This window comes from Mycetomoellerius zeteki, unplaced genomic scaffold, assembly GCF_001594055.1.
Source record: "Mycetomoellerius zeteki isolate Tzet28-1 unplaced genomic scaffold, Tzet1.0 scaffold82, whole genome shotgun sequence".
Lineage (NCBI taxonomy): Eukaryota > Metazoa > Arthropoda > Insecta > Hymenoptera > Formicidae > Mycetomoellerius > Mycetomoellerius zeteki.
Genome location: NW_017257851.1, coordinates 190,987 through 207,310, shown reverse-complemented (window position 1 = coordinate 207,310; position 16,324 = coordinate 190,987). Strand labels below are relative to the sequence as shown.

At 40.9% G+C, this 16,324-nt stretch overlaps 1 protein-coding gene across 2 annotated transcripts; it reads left to right on the top strand.

Moving 5' to 3' along the window:
* The first annotated feature begins 477 nt into the window (after positions 1-477).
* On the top strand, positions 478-15,265 carry Megf8 (multiple EGF like domains 8). Of its 2 annotated transcripts, XM_018459349.1 has the most exons (17): positions 478-842; positions 1,853-2,166; positions 2,247-2,410; positions 2,726-3,003; positions 3,169-3,353; positions 3,567-3,882; positions 4,198-4,439; positions 4,766-4,999; positions 5,127-5,414; positions 6,098-6,235; positions 6,343-6,587; positions 6,679-7,296; positions 7,571-8,797; positions 9,156-13,098; positions 13,467-13,484; positions 13,574-13,761; positions 14,034-15,265. In XM_018459349.1, exons 2-17 carry the CDS (start codon positions 1,962-1,964, stop codon positions 14,859-14,861), a joined length of 9,117 nt encoding a protein of 3,038 aa, XP_018314851.1. In that variant the 5' UTR covers positions 478-842; positions 1,853-1,961; the 3' UTR covers positions 14,862-15,265. The 2 variants fall into 2 exon arrangements, with proteins under 2 accessions (XP_018314851.1, XP_018314853.1); XM_018459351.1 differs by lacking the exons at positions 478-842; positions 13,467-13,484 and adding an exon at positions 1,017-1,202.
* The last annotated feature ends 1,059 nt before the right edge of the window (positions 15,266-16,324 follow it).

Genomic DNA, 16,324 nt, shown 5'->3' with positions numbered 1-16,324 from the left:
CCAATATTCGGCAATTTTTAGTAATTAATATCTTGTTAACTATTGCGAAAATTACAAAACAGTAGAGGACTTTTCGACTCAGTTTAGTCCGGTCTACCTGCCCACGAGCGTTGTCAGGTGAGTTATGGGACACCCAGTATATCATAAATTATAATATAATTTTATTTATAAATATCAATTATATAGTATAAAAAATTACAAACGGGAGAACTACTGTCTGTGCGCTGACATCTGCAAGAGTATCGATAGTATCGACATATATCGCATTATCATCGTTATTTAAATATAAGCGTCCATAATGGACGCGCGGTGCTTCCCCCACTCTAGGCGCGACCATAAAAAGCAATGCACACAGCGGGGCAGTCGAACAAGGCGAAGTACCGTGCCGATTCGCGACGTTTTGCGGCGCGTTTACGTCACGGTCGCTTGCAGTCCAGAGTCCTGGGCGTCCTGGCGTACGTCCGTCGCCCGTGACTTGTCGCACGTTTCTCGCCCGCGACAAGATTCAAGGCATAAGGTTGTCACCGGCAAGCTTGGTGCTTCGCACGGTACCATTCGGTCTATTCGGGCAGCTCACAACTTTCCCCTCCCGGTGATGTTTTGATACACTCTCTGTCTCTCGTTTTCCCTCCCTCTATCCATCCTTTCTCCCTCCATCTCTGCCGGAGGATACCGCGCGACTCCGTCCCATCGACAGAGGTGTGACCATTTAGTTCCCAAGATTTTACTCGGGTTCTGTGACTTTTCCGTTTTTTCGTGAAGACAAGCGCAAGACCAGTTCCTCTGGAGCTTATTATGTTACACTCGACATCACCGTCGCCGTCGTCCTCGTCTCGTGATAGGTGCGGAAAGTTCATGGGCACGTGTGTGTATGTGTGTGTGTGTACCGCGCGAGCGCGCGCATGGGCGCGTGTGCGGGAGTGTGCGTGTATGTCATTTGCTTATTTGTGCTTATTTGCAAATTGATCAGGAGCCGAGGGCCTTGCGTTCTCGTGCGATGCTGGCTCGCGCTCCGGGGGATTGTCCTTCAACACGTTGCACGACGTGTACGTTGCGAATATTTCACACACTCACTCGTGACGTTTGTTAAGAAATTGTCGATCGTCAGGTGTTTCTTTGGCTACTTAACAATATCTTCCGGGCGTTGATTTTGTCTCACTGTGCGACGACAAAAGTTTTGGTACAGAAGTGCATTAGTAACGGTACAATCCCTAAAAACCTTTGATTTTCAACTTTGCATTGTCTTGCAAAATATGTCACTAAGATTTAACATTATCTTACCACACACATGTAAAAGTTTGAACAGTCTAAAGTATATTTTATCATAAATTATAGAGTAAAAAATTATTGCTGTATTTTTTTATGTGTTATTTGCTAAATTGATATAATATTGATATTGCAAAATTCAAGGACAATACTTTGGCTGTGTTTTTAACATGTGTTTGCTGTTTGCGTTAAGCATACGCTAACAGCAAACACACGTTATGTCTTACACAATGTTAGTGTACATTATATGTATAGCGTGGAGCGTACTCAATGTGTTAGAAAAACAGTCAATGTATCATCCTTGAATTTTACAATATTAATATATTAATGACATCCATTACAAATAAAACACAGTAACCATTTTCAAAGCTTGAAATATCTGAAAACACTGAACATTGTAAAACAGTATTTAAAGTCTAATCGTGTAACATATTGTATCTTGTAAATTGCATTGTGTGTTAATCTGTAATATAGCATGCAGCTGTGTAAATTTGTTCTTGAGCGAATGAAGATGTTCCTTATCTTGTACTAAAAACTCAATGTGACACACATGGATAAAATAATAAATTGTATGTTTTTTTTCCAGATATGACTCTCTCTGTAAATACACAGCGTAATTGCTCAAGAAATTATTTAATACCTACGAATGATGATACCTATGTGCTGTTAAACGACATTGAGGTGAATACGCTGTGATGGGGTGGACGACATCCACCACAGCATGGATTGTAATATGGAGTTGTCTGCTGCCGGGCTTCTATTTAGCTCCGCAGGCATCTCCAAAGCAAGTGCCGTGCGATAAGACAAGAAAAGTTTTCACGGAGTCATGGGGAATCATCAGCGATGGGCCCATGGGCTCGAATTATACTCAAGATTCTCACTGTGAATGGCTCATTAAAGGTACAGATGAAAGGACTTGTTGCTTTTAAATAGTAAAGTATGATTATAATATAGAATTTATATTCTATATCTCGTTGTAGCTAACCATAGCCGCCAATTTATTACATTAAGTTTTCGGACGATGGGCACAGAATGCAGTTATGACTATGTGTTTGTTTATGATGGGGATTCCTTTCGTTCACCGCTTCTGGGTAGCTTCAGTGGCAAAACAGAGCCGCAGCAAGTGACATCATCATCTGGTTATGTAAGTATATTCCACAGGAATAACATTAGATAATGTTTTGCAGATTTATGATTTCGCAATATCGCATAGTTTACTGATGAATGTTATGTGGCATGAATTAAATATGAAAAGTATAATTTTTATTAATAAGAAATTACGAAAACTAATTATAAATGTAAAAATATATAACGAAATAATATATAATTGAAATACAATATGAGTTACTACTAAATTCACGCAATAATAATGAATAAAAATGAAACATTACACAAAATATTATCATGATATAAAATATTGTATAGTGCAAAATACTCTAATGTAACTATTTTTTTATAGATGTTGATATTATTATATAGTGACACAAATTACGTCCTAGACGGTTTCCATGCAGAATTTTCGGTCACGGATTGCCCGAACAATTGTACTCATCACGGAAAGTGTATTAATAATACGTGCTTCTGCGAAAATGATTGGGGAAGCAAAGATTGTTCCCGAGCTCTCTGTCCAAACAATTGCAGTCAGGCAGGTATTTGCGGTGTAAAAAGATGCAAATGCAACGGTGGATACTCCGGACAATCTTGTTCGTTGCACAAAACGCATCCTGAAGGAAATCGGTACGTTATCCTATTAAATTACATCTTTGTGCTTTTGTTGTCCTTACATTATTATTTAATGACAAAGTAACAAATTTTTCTTATATTTTGTATTAAATTTTGCGTAGATTAATATATAAACAGATGAACAAATAAAAAATTTCAATAATCTAATTATTTATGTAGATGGCATTGGCTCTCGCATTCGGAAGGTGGACTAAGGCCACGTGCAGCTCATACAGCGATCTATGTTCAGGAAACAGACTCACTTTATGTTTTTGGCGGCTATGATCTCAATTATATACTCAGTGACTTAGAAGTATATAGGTTTAGCACAAGTGAATGGGAAGATGAATATGGAAATGTATTAGGTAAATTAATGCACAAATTTCACGTAAAAATGTTTAAGACAATCTGTTTATATAATTTCTTTGTAATTATATTTTCATTAAATTTTTGTTATTTTTTTCTAACGTGTATACAGTAATTTAATTATGATATAGAATGTGATAAAATTCTTTCTACTTTGAATGTTAAACATCAAAAAACGAAAATAATTTCTCAACATTGTTTTATATTCACAGAAGGCGCCGCATCTGCCGAATATTTAGATCCTACATTGATCGCTACCGAATTACAACGCCATCCTGGTGCCAAAGAGATATACGGCCTACCAACGACATCTTTATTCTGGAAGGTGCTTTATAGTATTAAAGATAACAATACTTTCGGCCTGCTCGACCGGACTGCTGACGGTCAACACTCGCGAGAGTTCAGGAACATGCCTAAGGACAAGGAAACCGAAAAAAGCAGAAGCACCATTAGGATCGATAGGAACGGTGATCCAAGGAGAAAGCATCCCCGAAATATAAGACCGCGATATTCGCAAATGTCAACAAGGTAGTAAGTGACTCAGTAATTTAATATCTCGAAACCGGTCTTGGAAATTCGGAACAATACACTGTTGATTTTATATTTTGCTTATGTAAAGATATAAAAATTGGTAAGATCTATATATATATATACATACAAAAAGCTTACTATCATATTCTTTTAATTGGAATTTAATTAGAATCATAAATAAAGACTCATCAATTAGTTAAAGTGATTTTAGAATAATTTCATTTAAAGTTTTATACGTCTGTAATTCTTTATGCTTTCTATTTGTGCAGTTCGATTTAAATTAATATTACATAATGTTTGTATTTATTAAAGATATCGCAGAAACTTGGAAAACCTGTACAGAGAACGTGATGCAACAGATATGCAGAACGATGATATAAAATGGGAGGAGCAAATCGTAGCAGGATCTGCGGAAGAGAATGTTTTCGTTCCTGAATTTACGGATTCAAAATTAACCACAAGTGATTCGTTGAAAGAGGAAGTTACAGAATCAACCGTTGACGAATTACCCAAACCGAGTCCTCGATATGGTCATGCTGCGTGCAAATACCAAGGTCTGTCGATATTTAAATTTATTATATTTTTAGTACTAATTAATATAAAATAAAACAAATAGTTGATAACCTTGTTTCAGAAAACATTATTTTTACTTTAATTTTGTTCGAATAAGCATCGAAACTGATTTGTATTGTGTCGTGGCATAATAATAGATCTAAAAGTGAAAATAAAAGAAGAAATCTTTTATAGTTGCATTTATTAAAAATATAGATGAAAAAGATAAAGTTACTGTAATTTATTATCACAGTATTATTTAAACAAACTAACGTATATTTATAATAAAATTGTAAACTTTGAACAAATCAAATCTTCGTATTTTCAGATGGTTTTGTGATCTATGGAGGAAAAGTGGAAGATGGTACTCTATCGAACGAACTATGGCATTATAATGTGATAAAACGCGTGTGGACATTACGCGCTAAAAACTCCCCTTTCTACCCGCCGAGCCTCACAAGGCACACTCTAACTTTGGCAGGTGACTACATCTATTTATTCGGAGGCAGTACTGTTGACGGAGAGTTTTCGTCCAGCTTATATAAAATCAAGTTGCGCTTATGTAAGTTTAAGTTTATTTATTGCCAATTTATTAAAACAAAAATCTAAAAAATGTACGTTTATATAATTTCTACATATATGAGACATGTGTATGGAAAAATATTAACGTAATTGACGCATAATTATAGCGGATCCTACGGCGATTAATGAGAGGTGGATAGAAGTAAGACCTCGAGGCGGTAAGGAACTTGACGTACGCGTGGTAGCGCATTCAACTGTATATCATCGTGCTACCAATTCCCTCCTGGTGTACGGCGGTGTGGTTGCCAGCGTCGCCCGTTTCAGTAAATTATCGGATCGAATGTTCGTCTTTCAACTAGATAGAAAAGTTTGGTCTGAGATCCATTATCCAAGAGCTCACTTGCGAGAGACATACGTGCCAAGAGAACGCGCGTTCCACACATGTAATATCATAGGTAATTACTTGTTATCAAATAGAATAATTTTTAGAAATATAAAATATATGATTATATTATAAATATACACACGCACGCACGCACACGAACACACATACAGGGTGTCCCATTTTAAATAATGCATTAAGATTTCTCGAAAATTATGATAGAAAAATGTTTCAAATAAAAGTTATATGCACTAAAAATTCATTTTTACGTAAAAATGAAAATAAGAGGTACAACCTCCATAACCTTCAAGGCCTAATGGCCTTGATCTTGACAAATGTTATCCAGGACATGATCCTGAACAACATTCAAGAGGTTTTAGCCGTCGGTCGGACAACTTGCGTAATGCTAATACCGGCTGTACTGTAACTTTCGAGCCTTTTATAATTCGAAAAATACTTAATGAAAAGATATTTTATTATAGTGTTTTAAAAAGCTCTCAAGGTAAGCTATAAGAAAATGTAATGAAAAATAGGGGGTTCCATTAAAAAAAATGACGTGATCTTGACCTGGCCTTGACTACGCCACCCAAGGTCAAATCAATAGTATCTTCTTATGTCCTCCTTCGAACCATACAACTTTTGTTTGAAATATTTTTTCGTATCTATCATTTTCGAGAAATCTTAATGCATTATTTAAAATGGGACACCCTGTATATTTGTAAAAAATACATAATTTTTTATTTATTATTATGGCAGGAAATTATCTGGTAGTATTTGGTGGATATTCTCATAGACATAACAAAGAGGAAATCTGTTACGATAATCAGATGTATCTTTATCATCTTGGCTGTCACACTTGGGTGAGCCACGAAGTGTTAGGCTTAAATGATAAAGGTAAAGCAAATTTATTTTATTGTACATATTTTACATATTTTACATATTTTACATATTTTACATATTTTACATATTTTACATATTTAAATTTGTTTTTCCACTTTTAGATTCTCGTTATCCTAAACAGCAAGGTGTATTCGCTCATGCGGCAGATGTACGTAACGGAAATACCTTGTTGCTCGTTGGTGGATATCATGGCAACGTAAATGCAGATCTTCTTGCATACACTTTGCCGCCTATGTTAGCACCGGGAGACGAGGATTACATCGAGCCAGAACAAATTTGCTCGAGGCACAAAAGCTTAATGGAGTGCGCAGCAAATCCAGAATGTGGCTGGTGTTCCGCGGATGAGGTATTTTATTCATTAATCTCGTTATACATATATTCATAAAGTAACTTTTGTTTATACGCTCTGATGTATGAAATTTCTTGACACATTGCAGATATGCTATGGACGGACGATAGGCAGCAATTGTACGACGAATCTACAAACGACGCGCTGTCCGGGAGTCTGTCCTGCTCTAGGCGATTGTCACTCTTGTCTAATACATGGTCAACCTGGTGGTGGTTGGGGCACGAATTTCCGCGGCAGGAAATCCGTCTCGAATAAGTTAAATTTAGGCACATGCACTTGGTGTGTCCAAAACGCTCGCTGTCACCACAAAGATGACAATTACGGGGTATGCGGCCTGCGGGACGACACGCCTTCGCAGATACCAGGCTGGTGGGGCTCGAAAGGCACGGAGATTACCAAGGCCGAAGAGTGTCGAGAAATGGATAAAAGGCCGGGTTTGACTTTCCTCAAGTACAAGCCACCAGTGAATTTCAGCCAACCTGACTCAGTCGCCATAGTGAACGCAACTACGGTCGACTTTAATGTACCATCCATGCAAGGTGCGAAGACAGAATCAGCATTGGGCGGCGAAATGATTGCCCGGTTGACTGGCTTTCTTAGACCGCCAAATTATTTTTGGGATGGCACAGCGGAGCACCTGAAAATCTGCGTCAGTTACAACAGTGCGACACTTCACGTGTCACGAAACGATGATCCTGATAAGTTGGTGAGTTATTCTTATTATTTAGCAACTTTCGTGGTTTCTAATTGTATTGGAAAGTAAAAAAAAATAAAAATTATAATAAAAATATTACAAGATAGTGTGTGAAAGGAAAAAGTAAATTTAAAATTTAAAATCATTTAAAGTAATTTTATTTTTATTTATTGAAGAGAAAATTTTTTAATTGAGATATTGTCACGCGCATGAACTGGTCAAACGACTTCGATATTTTCAAGTTCTGCTGAAATTTAACTATCCATAATTTTTAATTTTTACTCAGGAATTGGTCGCCAATTTAACTGCGGAGACATCACAGTGTATACCGACGACATGGCCAGGTGAAGATTCGATGGAGTTGCAACCGGGTCGTTATTTGTTGGACTTCGAATCGAAAAGAATGGTGACCACGAGCTACGCTTATGCGAGTAAAATGGAAATCATGCATAACAAGAATATGGAAAATGGAAAGGTCTTTACATTCGAGTACTTGGAGCCGTATCAGAACGGTTCTTGTCATCAGTACAGTAATTGTCTGCACTGTTTGACTGACTCTTCGTGCGGCTGGTGCGATATTACCAACGAATGTTTACCGCGCTCCGTTAATGAAACGGAGAGCTGCGTAAAAGATGTAGAGTGGGATAAGGAGCGCGGCGAAACGGTACGTGAATGGCACTACTTGACGATCACGCCTTCAGCGTGCGCTAACTGTTCCAATTACATCTCCTGCGAGTCATGCGTGAACACTAAACTGTGTGAGTGGTGGACGGAGGAGGCGAGATGCGCACGAATCGGTCGATTGCCTAACGCCGTGGTGAGTCTGTATGAGTGCCCAATTCCATGCCGACAACGCTCCAACTGCACGAAGTGCCTGGACGAGCGTGGCAGATGCGTGTGGTGCGAGGCCACGCGGGAGTGTTTCTCATTCTCGGTGTACACATCAGAATACCAGTTCGGTCTGTGCCGGGAATGGATGGACCAGGCGGGCCTGATGGGTGTCACGTCGCGCAGTGGCTCGTCGCTCACTGGTAACGATCAGTGCAAGAGCTGCAGTCGGCACTCCAACTGTTCCAGTTGCCTGCATTCACTCAGCTGCGGCTGGTGTTACAGTCTGGAGAATCCTATCACTGGCGTGTGCGTGCAGGGCGACTTCAATCAGGCTCACGTCAATTGCAGTGCGATCATCAACGAGTATCGGAACAGTAGTTTGAACGCTGATGAGTCTGGCTGGGCGTACGCGCAGTGTCCGGACGTGGACGAGTGCGATCTCGGCCTGCACGACTGCCATCCTGATGCGCTTTGCACGAATACTCACGGCAGCTTCAGTTGTCAATGCAAGCGCGGTTTTAATGGCGATGGTAAAGAGAATTGTACCAAGACCTGCTATGAGAGATGCGTCAACGGATATTGCAGCGAGGCGCCGGATTACAAGTGTGAGTGCAACCTGGGCTGGACCGGACCGGATTGTCGGACGAACTGCGGCTGTTATAACCATTCCACATGCTTGCAGGTAAACAATGATCGCATACAGAAAATGAATTTGTTTTTATTGTTAATTCTCGCCATAACTCTTGAAAACTCACAAAATCGATTGGATTTTTAATTAACTGAAACATATGGGTTCTGGTGACACCGAGACTAATTAAAAAAATATTTTACAAAAAATTTTCAATGCATGTTTATCTCTATAACAGAATTTAAAACAATAAATTCTATATTTTTTGTGTTCTTCAAATCTTATATTATACAAGCGAGAAAAAGAAAGGGCTACGAGCCAAAGTCTGTCGTTAAAATATTTAAAAAGTTAATAAATAAAAATAGTATAATACAAAATAGTCAAAATTAAAAATTTAATAACATTCGTTCAGGGACCAGGTATTTGCGACGAGTGTCAAGACTGGACGATCGGACGTTACTGCGAAGAATGTAAGGCAGGAAGTTACGGAAACGCGACGACACCATTGGGCTGTCGCGAATGCAATTGCAATGGGCATGGCGACGTGGAGCTCGGCGTTTGCGATCGGCAGACTGGCATGTGTTTCTGCCGCGATAATACTGAAGGCGATAAGTGCCAGCGTTGCAAACGGGACTATTACGGGGATCCGCGTAATGGCGGGATGTGCTACTACGGCTGCATGTCTCGGGGTATGCTGGGCGGTGAAGGAAACGGTAAGCAAGGTCTTGGTTCTCGACATTCGCAATCTTCGCTTTGGGACAATTACATGGGCGATTCACCGACAAGAGAGTGTCTCTGGATTGTTGGCCCCGAGACAGAGCTCTCTTTAGATGCAACCACTCCGGCAATTCAAAGCGTGATACAATTTACTATCCATGATGATATCAATGTAAGTTGCCAGGAGAACAGCCTGTATGTGTATGATGGTCTACCCGAATTTGTCTCATCTACCGGTGGTCACCAGAGTCAATTACTGGGCGTGTACTGCACAGAAAGCACTAACTATCCAGTCACGGTGGAGGCCAAATCCGGATTTCTAACAGTGCATTATAAACAACTGGACGAAGTGGAGGGTTTTAATGCGAGCTATGTGATAATGACGTGCAACAATTGTCCGGGAAATCGCGAGTGCCGCAACGGCAACTGTCTCTGCAAATCCGGTTACGTCGGCATCAACTGCGACGTGGAGGTCTGTCCGGAAAACTGTACTGCTTCCGAGAAACGCGGCATCTGCGACAAGGGCTATGGTCGGTGCGTTTGTGTGCCAGGCTACGGTGGACGCGATTGCTCTATCCCACTCAAAAACTACCAGCTAACATTCACAGAACTATTCAATTCAGAGTATTTGGCCGATCCTCTAGACCACTTGAGGAAAACGTTGCCACGCTTCGGACACAGCTTGGTGGCTGATCGACGCGGTAGTTTATGGATGTTCGGTGGTTATTCGCTCAGTCACGGACCTCTGAATGACATTAGACTTTTCGACACAAAAAACAATACATGGATGCCAGTGACAGTGGAATCTACCTCAGAGGCGTCCATGCCACAGGGTCGCTACTTTCACGCAGCTGAAATTGTGCACAGTAGGCAACAGATCTACGTCTACGGCGGTCTGTCAATGAAGGACGAAGACGTACAAGGACTGTCGAACAATACTCTCAGTGACTTTTGGAAATTCAGTTTGCAGAACCAGCGATGGAGCCAAATCGTGCAGGACGAATTAAAGAAGGAGCCGCTGCCTCTGGCCGGTCATACGTTGACCTTGCGTAGAGATGGAGAGTCGGAGAGTTTGATTCTAATTGGTGGATTTAGTCCTAAATACGGATATCTAGACGTGGTCTGGGAATTTAATCTGGAAACTGAGACTTGGGACACAGTGAACACTGTAGGGAATGGGCCTGTAGGTGTTTACGGTCACTCTACAGTATATCATAGTAAGTCTGATAGTCTCTACGTCTTTGGTGGCTACACTTATGCGGTAAATAGAACGTTTATTTCGAACAGATTGTATGCCTTGAATTATAAAACACGAACGTGGTCGGTACTACCACCATTTGAAGACGAAATCACCGATGGCAACAGTTTACCTCAAGCTAGATTTCTTCATTCTGCGGTTACGACTGACGAATATATGGTAATATTTGGCGGCCGGCAAAATCCTCACAACACCTCGGACTCGCTAATAGCGTACAAATACTCATGCAATCTGTGGATACGTTTGATAACGAAAGACACGGAGACAATCGGCAGTCCGCCACCACCAGCCTACGCCCACGCGATGACCCATGCCGATCCAGAGTCGAACGCCGTTTACGTTGTTGGTGGGTTTGACGGTGGTATTAAGAGTCACGTCACATTGATTAACATACCGGAGGATTTGTGCAATCTTTGGAAGGATAAGATCACGTGCAGGAAATATTTCGGTTGCTCGTTCTGCGCTGTCACTACGCTCAATGGCACCAACACTTCCCTCTGTTTCTCCAACGAGGTATCAAGCAACCGGGGTGACAAGTGTGACATCAACGTGACTCAAGCACAACGATCGAACGGAATATTCTGCAATTCGGACTGGATGGCGAGCAGAAAGTGCCAGACCTTTAGGACATGCACGGAATGTCTGGCGGAGTGGCCGTATTACAAAGACAACGAGCCTGTTTGCAAGTGGTGCACTAATTGTCCGCATGGTAAGTGCATCCCATCGGACAAAGATTGCAACGATCAGACACAAGACATGATGATTAGATGCGACACATCGGTAAGTAATGTGAATCAATGCGGGGAACGGTTGTGTCCAGCGAGTGATTGCGAGAAGTGTTACGGTCTGGATGAGTGCGTGTGGACGAGGCAAGTATTGAAAACTAACGAATTGGGAATGGAGCTGACGGGCGAGCCCGTCTACGACTGGAATTGCGTGAAGATTAACATCTTCGAGCGGACTAGCATCAAAATGAGCAGCACGCAGTGTGAAAAGAGGTGCTCCGACCACAAAGACTGCAGGAGTTGTCTGAAGGGTACTGGAGCTGAAGGTGGATGGAGCGAATGTAGATGGTCTACGCAATTGAACGAATGCATCTCACCATCGTATCAGCCGCTTTATTGCGCCGGCGGTGTTTGCGGTTTGGTGTTGCGTAACGCGGATATGGACCACTGCCCGGAACCATGCTCAGTGTTCAAGCAGTGCAGCACCTGTTTGAAGCATTCGCATTGCGGCTGGTGCTCCTTGGACTCTGCTAATGTAACCGGTCAAGGAATATGCACAGAAGGATCACTTGAAGCGCCGGCGGATCATCCAGCGGGCGGTACCTGCGAAATGCTTTATCGTCAACACTTCCCAGAAGTCGAGCCACCGATCACAACAACGTTGCATCCATATCACGTGGACTCTTCAGAAGTACAGGACAATGTTACGATGTCGTTGCTCACCGCGGTGCCGAAACCAGATTTCTCGTGGCATTACGTCCGCTGTCCACCGGAGAACGAGTGCGAGAACGGACACCATACGTGTTCACCGAAGAGCGAGAAGTGTTTTGACTTGGAGGAGGGCTTCGAGTGTAAATGCGGGGATGGATATAAGACCGAAACTACCTGGGGAAACGACTTTGGCAAGAAAATTTGCGTGCCAATGTGTACACAGGGTTGCGTGAGAGGCACATGTGTGAAGCCCGACCTGTGCCGTTGTGATTTTGGTTACGTCGGCTCGAATTGCTCCATTCAATGCCAATGCAACGGCCATAGCGATTGCGCTGGTCCGGACAAGCTCGATAACTGCACGAAATGTCATAACAACACGATGGGAAAACAATGCGAGAAATGTTTACCATTGTACGTCGGCAATCCTGCGGACAACGGTCAGTGCGTGCCGTGTCTTGAATATTGCAACGGGCACACTCGGATCTGCATCAACGACAATGTGACCGTACCCGATCCGAATTCGGTGGACAAAATGTCGATAGAGAAGTTGAGTAGGCAATTGGAAGAAGGACCAGTGGCGAAAGCGAAATGTATCAACTGTGGGAACAACACAAGGGGCGACAAATGCGGCGAATGCATGACCGGATACTTCCGGGGGACAGAAGACCTTCGAGACGTGTGTCGACCTTGTGAATGTCACGGCCATGGCTTCACGTGCGATCCTGTGACTGGCGAGAAGTGCAACTGCGGCAACAACACCGAAAGCGAACCGTCCTGCACGAGTGGTCCTATAAAGGGTACGAACACGGGCGGCACACATCCGTGCTGGATGGTGCAATGCAGCAAGTGTAGAGAGAATTACGCCGGCACCCCGACAATGGGCCATCAGTGCTACAAGACCGTCACAGTCGACAATAAAATGTGTTTCGACTCGAAATTAATAGGTGAGCATACAATCTTGCAAACAGACTAAATCTTCACATCATCATAACGATAACTAATACGTCTAACGTGTAAAAATTGTATAATATCCTGTACAATTTTTTTTATATTTTAGTAAATTTGATAGTTAACTCGCAATGATACCTACATTTTTGTTTTCAAATCACTTATGTGCTGTTTTTTTTTTCTTTAATATGAAAATAAATAATGTTAACGTTAATATACGTATGTATACTAATCAATATTACTTTGATTAAAAATACTGGTTACAATTTCGACCTCACTTCAATATGTATGTTTGTACTCACTCATTCGACACTTTAGTTAAGTAATTATTTTTCTTAAATTGCAACGTTCTATTTTGTGGGAGCATCTTACGTATCCTTCGGTTCGTATCTTCTTTCTTCTACTATAAGTTGTTTGACAATTTGCCATTTTCGCGTGTCTAAAAGGAGACCCTACATTTCCCTATTTCAGACGAATGCAAGATGAAGCCGAAACCCCTAAACCCTGGCCAAACCGTCTTCTACATGGTGCAACCGCGATTCATGAACGTGGACATCAGAGTGATGGTGGATGTCACCCAAGGTGCCTTGGATCTGTTCTTGAGTCCGCGAGATGATTCCTTCGTCGTCACTTTAAATTCAACGACTGGATATCAAGATGTACGACTTAATTTTCTCTATTCTAGTTTTTTTTTCCATTTTAAAGCTCGTTTATATTTAAAATTTTTTAATTCTTAAACGATCTATAAATTTGGATTTATTTGCCTTTATGCTAATCAAAATATTGATTGCTATATAGTTTGCTATATCAACCTTATCATTCATTATATCTAAGATTTACGATTCTTTTCAATTTTTGCACATTTATAAATTTTATAATGTTTTTATTTATCTATCAAGAAAGATGTCTAGAATATTCATTATATTCGTAGGTTGAATTAGATAACAGGTTCAGATTACGGCCTGATCAGCCTTCTAACAGATTCCGGATCGTTGAGTTTCATCCTCACCTTGGTGCGGTTAATGGCTCTACCATGGAGCCAATTCGATGGAATACCGGACAACAATATTTCGTGATGGAGCACTGGCTCGAGGACAATCTTGCCAGCTTTCTGACGATCGAGAGGCGGAACACCTTTCTGGTGATTCATAATCTGACAAATCGACTGGTATTGACGTTACCACAAGACAAACACGAGTTGGGCCAGACCAAGTTTCACATCGTGCTACAAGCGATTGACCCGGTGAATCCGGAACTGAATGGTCGAGCCGCCTACGGCATGATTTTCTTCCGTCAGGATCAGTTGCACATCGATCTGTTCGTCTTCTTTTCGTGCTTCTTCTCCTGCTTCTTTCTGTTCTTGGCGGGGTGCGTAATTGCGTGGAAGGCGAAGCAGTCGGCAGATTTACGCCGTGCCCGACGTCGACACGTCGTAGAAATGTTGCACATGGCGAAACGACCGTTTGCCTCCGCGACAATACTCTACGACCGGGACGGCGGCGAGTGTAGCCCGAGCTCGCCGCAACGTAAGGGCAGGCGAGGCAAACACGTGAGCTTTCACAGCGATGTGAGACCGGTGGCTGTCGAGCCCACCGATGACGGTGTTGCGGCAGTGGCGACAGTGTTCATCAGGTTACCCGGCGGCCGCCAAGCTCCCGTCAAACTGGCCCTAGGCAGTTCGCTCATACTCTTGACTAGAGTCTATCCGGTCAATAGCAGAGTGTTTTTAAGACGTAGAAACAGTCACGCGACGAACTGAACCCACGTTACAGTGGAATCTCGATCTCGACGGCTTTCGAGTTCCACATCTCGGACACAGATATTCTCGTTAAACTCTTCTGAAGCATCGATAAGAGTCACCGACGTTTGAGCAATTTGCTACGAATTATAGCTGTAATAAAATTTGGGTATAATGGACCTTGAATTAGTATGTAGATTTAATGGGCAGCCTCCCTTTTTGGGACAGTTTTAACACGATAAAGATAATGGACGAGATGAACTCAGGATATAACGTGAATTTTAACAAAATATACGTATTTTACTATCGGAACATCTTACATACCGCTTATCCATTTTATCTTTTCCATTAGAAAACTTCTCTTTTTGTTGATCTCACATATTGATTGGCAACAGGAATAGTAATATTGAATCTATAAAAAAATGCAGGCATATATAAAATAAATATTAACTGTAAGATTCTACCGAATTTTATTAGATTATACAAATGTTGGATTCATGGATCTGGAAACTGTTGAAAAAGATTTTCGGAATCATGGATAGAATCTATATATGTAAAAATTCGCAAATTTTTGAAATTTGTCTATTAAAATTTTAAGATTTTCATGCAATTAGGATTCAAATAAGAAAATACATATATTTTATAATTTATTGAGATTCAGAAAAACATGCTGAAAATTCGAGTTCTTCTAAAGAACGTAATGAAAATGTGTAACGGATCCAAGGATCTTATATTGTAGGTCTGTAAATCGAGCAATTATTATTTTTTTTAAACTAGAGATTTAATATTGTATACGTAGTACAAGAAGATCGATCGTAAGATTATTTAATCTAAATATAATATATTGTCGTATACCATTCCATGACGAGACTGTACGTTTGTATATACAACAATCTGTAATTATATATTAATTCGTACTTTATACATTTTTGTAGAAACATTTTACGAAGCATGGCTTCGCGTCATGGAACATTCGTGACTATTCTCGGAAAAGAAGGTGAAATCGATTTTTTTCGATTTGTATCGGTTGAACGAACAGTATTAGAATTGTTGATTAGAGATGGAGCTCAACGATACGTTAACAAGGTTCCTATGCCAAATTGATTAGGATGGATACGTGTTGAGCGTCCTAATATAATAATATATTATTTATCGTAAGTGGGTAAAGGAAGAAGGCAGAAAGTTTTATTCGGGAAAGAAATGTACATATACACATGAAAATTGCGAATGCGTGTTGCAAGCTTTTATAACTGGCGTTTGCGTACTGGTTGAAAGGCACTTATACTCAGTAGGTTTGTTATCAGAGATAACGACTATGTATTAATCAAAACGTATAGGTAATGTGAATGTCGTAACGATATTGGCATTGACGTGCTTAATAATTCATCGGAGGCACAAAAATGGGATAATGCAGAGATGGTGTTTTATTTCAAGTTCAAGAGTTGCGAAAATAAAGAATATAAAACAGAATGATCGGCGATGAA

Coding starts and splice junctions, on each gene's coding strand:
- Megf8 (XM_018459349.1), top strand. CDS start 1,962: ATGGGGTGGACGACATCCACCACAGCATGGATTGTAATATGGAGTTGT. Junction 4,440..4,765: donor TGCTGCGTGCAAATACCAAG/GTCTGTCGATAT, acceptor TCGTATTTTCAG/ATGGTTTTGTGATCTATGGA. Junction 6,588..6,678: donor GCTGGTGTTCCGCGGATGAG/GTATTTTATTCA, acceptor GACACATTGCAG/ATATGCTATGGACGGACGAT.